The sequence below is a fragment of the Poecilia formosa genome, unplaced genomic scaffold, assembly GCF_000485575.1.
Source record: "Poecilia formosa unplaced genomic scaffold, Poecilia_formosa-5.1.2 Scaffold36, whole genome shotgun sequence".
Lineage (NCBI taxonomy): Eukaryota > Metazoa > Chordata > Actinopteri > Cyprinodontiformes > Poeciliidae > Poecilia > Poecilia formosa.
The window spans coordinates 2,705,680-2,710,161 of record NW_006799975.1 but is presented as its reverse complement, the minus strand read 5'-3'; the positions used below and the strand labels follow the sequence as shown (position 1 = coordinate 2,710,161).

Genomic DNA, 4,482 nt, shown 5'->3' with positions numbered 1-4,482 from the left:
TGAGGGCCTCTGTGCTGTCCTTGAGTCCAGCTTTCTCCAGCCATTGGTAGGATTTCCTGATGTCAGCCACTTCAGTTATTTGTCGGTGGTACATCCCATGTAGGGGCTTGTCTTCCCATGATGGTTCCTCCAGCACCTTGTCCTCTGTTCCCCATTGCCTGAGACATTCGCTGAGCACATCGTCCGTTGAGGCTTTGTCCTTGATGTATTTATGGATCTTGGATGTTTCATTCTGGACAGTGGCTCTCACACTCACTAGTCCTCTGCCTCCTTCCTTACGGCTCGTGTACAGACTCAGGGTCCTGGCTTTGTACACGAGCCGTAAGGAAGGATATATATAAATATATAAAGACTTGAGTAACTAAATTAAAAAATCTGAAGAATGTGAATGTGATCATTTTGTTTATCCAGTTATTGTCAGAATAATTGAATTACTAAATTAATAACCCTAGTTGCAGGTGCATTTCTATTATTTCAAATGACCAATATGTAATTCTACATGCTTCACAATCACTTAGATCCAACACAAAGTTTAAATAATTAACAGAAAGTAAGATAATAATCAGAATGTATAGACTGAAAGTCTTTGACGTTAAGCAGGTATCTGTGGAGATGCTGATGAAGATTAACTCAACAGTAGTTTTGTCTACCAGAACCTGGGGGGTTTCCTCTTACTATTTGACGAGGGCATGACCTTTCACCCTCTCCCTCAGACGTCCGCCAGCCAAGAGGACCAATTACATAAAACATGGCTGTCTGGCTCCTTTTCGTTGCCCCTGGCAACAGCTGGCAGAAGAGTGGGAGCTCCTGGCGACAGACGGAGGAGCGGAGAGGAAAGGAGATGGGCAGACCCAGAAGGCCAGGAAGAGCCACGAAGTGATGGAGGAAGTGACATCACAGCAGACTGTAGCTGCAGCTAGTCCTCCGAGCTTCACTGTTCTGAGGTAAAGTTAGTTTAGATTGTGCTTCTTATTTAAATGCGTTAAAGTGGCTGACTTAATGGCACCATGAAAAAGCAATCATAGCTTTTGAACTTTTCAACATTTAAAAACTTCAGTGATTCTTATTGACAAGTATTGACTCAAGGAGGCTGAATACAAGTGCACAGCAACATTATGACTGAAAATCAATAGAATTCTAAGTTTTGTTAACATGACAAAATGTAGAAAAATTAAAGCGGTGCGAGTACCACATCAGTCCTTCCAGGAAGTTGCAATCAAAACCATCAATGCAAACTCACTGATCAATTGTAAATTTTGTGTGAACTTGAGGTTTTCACCAATCATTAATGTTTTCCATCTTTTCTGACCAATCCCTGCAGCCGGCTGAATTTTGACCTATCCTCCTGGTCCTCAGTTCTAGTAACTCCAACTTTTCTGTAACCATCTTATGACAGAAATTAAGCTTAAAATGTCGGCAACATTTTGAAAATGGTGCATAAAATCAGTAAGTTTAGGCCACAACATTCACATAACCGTCGCAACATCCTGGAGGGACTACTAAATACATAAATATATATGAGCCCGAAAAGTCTTTTACTTTGAAGAGATCTCATAAGATGTTAAAGCTTTCGACAGGCTTGATGCATGCTGTTCCTCCAGTCTGCCTTTTTTCCATCAGAATGTCTCAGAATCCTCAAAGTACACCCAGCCTTATTGCTGCAGTAGATCACAGATTAGCAGATGGAAAAGTTGCATTTTTTCCCCCTGAAAGCAGCTCATAAGCTGTGAGTAAAGTCGGTGAATTCCTGAGGATAAATCAAGCCTGAGGATAAATCAAGCAGATTTTCAGTCCCATCGGCTTCATTTTTGTTTTCTGGGTCATAAATTTCATAAATTAAATTGCATCTTTCTCTCAGCTCACCAGTGAATTGTACCCTGAATATTACACACCTGCTCTAAATGAATACTGGTTATTTTGGGTTTTCCAGGAACAGAAAGTCTCTGAGGCTTCTCTCCAGCTGGTGCAGACCCCTGACATGCAGAGGACAGAGGCGGGGTCGCGGGGCAGCGGTGGCGCTCCCTCTCAGCGACTCGGCGGTGACGTCTTTCCACTCCGCTCACAAGATGAGTGTGGTGTGGGTGCGCCTGACGCTCCTGTCCAAAGGGAAACCAGAAGCCCACGCCATGGTGTGCGCACCAACTGCAGAGGACCTGAAGCTGTTTGGCAAGAGCCCAGAAAACTGTGGCCCTCAGGAGCCCCCCCACAAAGACCACTATAAAAGCAGAATTAACCACAAGAAGAAGAGCTCCAAGACAGCAACTCCGTCACAAGTATCAGACGACCCAACTGCATCCACAGACCCTCATTCGCCCTCTGACCTCATCCTGGGGCTCTGGCCGGACCCTCTGCCGAGCGTGACGTCTCACTGTTCCCGGGTGACGCTGGGCTGGGTCACCCAGGGGGACTTCTCCCTGTCTGTGGGGCGTGGGGAGGCTCTGGGCTTCGTCAGCGTCTCCGGTCTGCTCCACACGCTCCTCAGGCAGCCGCCGGAGCTCAGAGGAACGCTGCTGCTGCGCAACCCCACCTCCCTGCACTACCGCTTCGTCAGGCTCAACATCGACGTGTGACTTCCAACGGCCGGACCCGAACAGAACCGAATCCCTTCCCCTTAATTAAAAAAAAAAAAGACTTGCTTAGTGCAGCGACAGGTGACTGAATAGCTGGTGAAAATAATGTGCCTTTACAGAGAGCATGGCTGAGGCATCCAGTCGAAGCTGTGTGTATTACACACCAACAGTATCATTATCAGAAATGCTCGACTATGCAGATCACGAGATGAAAACTGAAAATGGAAGAAACATGTTTTAGTTACTCAGGTCTAATTTCTGGGTTCTTTGAAAGAAATCTGGTCCCTTCTGCATCCTTTGTTGATTAAAGTGTTTTATGTTGAAGAAAATACAACTGCAGCTAAGAGCTTTTGGTCAGAATAAATGCAAATACAAAAAAATCAAATGAGGTATTTGTGTATTATAAAGTTTTAAAGAATTGTTTAAAAAAAAAAAACTTAAGTTGGCCTTGCGTACATTACTCATATTTCTTAAATGTTGTCATGGCAGGACTGTTGTAATCTCTAATATCCTTTGTCATTTTTAATTTTATTTTCCTCACAGGACTTTTCTTTCAGGCAAACGTTTGAGTCACGCATGTTCTGTGACTCGAGGCATTTCTGGCTACTGCCAATTAGCCAATACACCCTAGTTACCATTTAGCTAGCTGTTCTGTATCTATTATGGTCAAGTGCAAATTATTACTGGTTGGTTCGACGACGTTCATCTTTGCCTCTGGCTCACTTGACAACCTGTTCGATGCTACGTGTATTCTGAGGAGGAAAAGAAAAAAGCTTGGCACAACTTAGGCAAAATATGTTACTTTGTTGTGTATATTTCAGTTGTGACACAAGACTTAAATTTGAGTTTGTGCAATCTGCAGAAACCCTGAATAAATTTGACGACAATGTTTCAACATTACATCCCAAAATCCAAGGAGGAAGCCATCAAAAGTCTTGTAATGAGATGTGTAGCAGAAGGTAATATGGTCAGAAGAAACTTAAAACTGAAGTTTTTTTTTAATTGCACTCCAAGAATGGCAACCGCTGCAAACTACTTTTAACATACTGTGTAGGAGGTTCACCTTTGAGGAGAACAACCCCAAACAAAGACAAAGCTGCAATTCATTGTGGAGAATGGCCTAATTAAAGTCCAGCACAATATCTAAGATATCAAAGACTTGATGCTTGCAGAATCTATCCTATTAGTTTGAGCTGATGCCTAAAGAATACTGGGTGAAATGTCAGGTCTGCAGATGTGCAAACCTGGTTGAGATCTGCCCCAAAAAGACTGATTGTGTTCAAAAGTGGCTGAGTAGAGCAATTACTCTCTAAAGCTGAGTTTTTGTTTTTTTTTTAAAGTGTTGATCAAACACAAAACATCAATAAAACACAAAGTGTGTGGCTGTAACCTGACAGAACTCCTGCAAGGCTCTGCAACTGCATCCAATTACAGATACTTAAACTTTGTCTTCTTATAGCAACCCTGCCGGGAACTGTGGTTTCCCACATATCCCATAATGTGTAGGTGGCAGATAAGAGTTTTGTTGCTTGGCAACGCTACAGTTTGGCAGCGGCTCAGCCAGGCGTGCAGTCTGAGGTTTACCCGAGGTGAAGATGGGCAGTGAAGCTTCACACTGGTGCTTCTAAGGTAAGTTAGAAAAGAGGTTGGTGCTTTTAAACAAAGTATTTACATTACACAAGTAAAGAAAAAAAAAAGACAGACACTACTCTAGAATTTACTTTTTCTCTTTTTAAATTAAGTGAATTTACATTTGATAATTAAAGGATAAGTGCAATCAGGCGTTCTTTTCCTACCATTAGAGGGCAGTAGTGCACTTATTTTGATTCATAGACTACTGAGACGTCAGGTCTGCAAAAATCTGTTTATATTCTTTTTTAATCTTCTTGCAGCCAATAAGATCAGTCTGACA

At 42.7% G+C, this 4,482-nt stretch overlaps 1 protein-coding gene across 2 annotated transcripts in view; it reads left to right on the top strand.

Moving 5' to 3' along the window:
* pop1 (POP1 homolog, ribonuclease P/MRP subunit) overlaps positions 1-3,462 on the top strand; it is a 12,395-nt gene extending 8,933 nt beyond the window's left edge. For both annotated transcript variants that reach the window (XM_016670650.1, XM_007550485.2), the window contains 2 exons: positions 714-944; positions 1,931-3,462. In XM_016670650.1, the coding sequence (XP_016526136.1) occupies positions 714-944; positions 1,931-2,570 (871 nt within the window). In that variant the 3' untranslated portion in view covers positions 2,571-3,462. The remainder of the gene's footprint in view (positions 1-713; positions 945-1,930) is intronic.
* Positions 3,463-4,482: the final 1,020 nt, after the last annotated feature.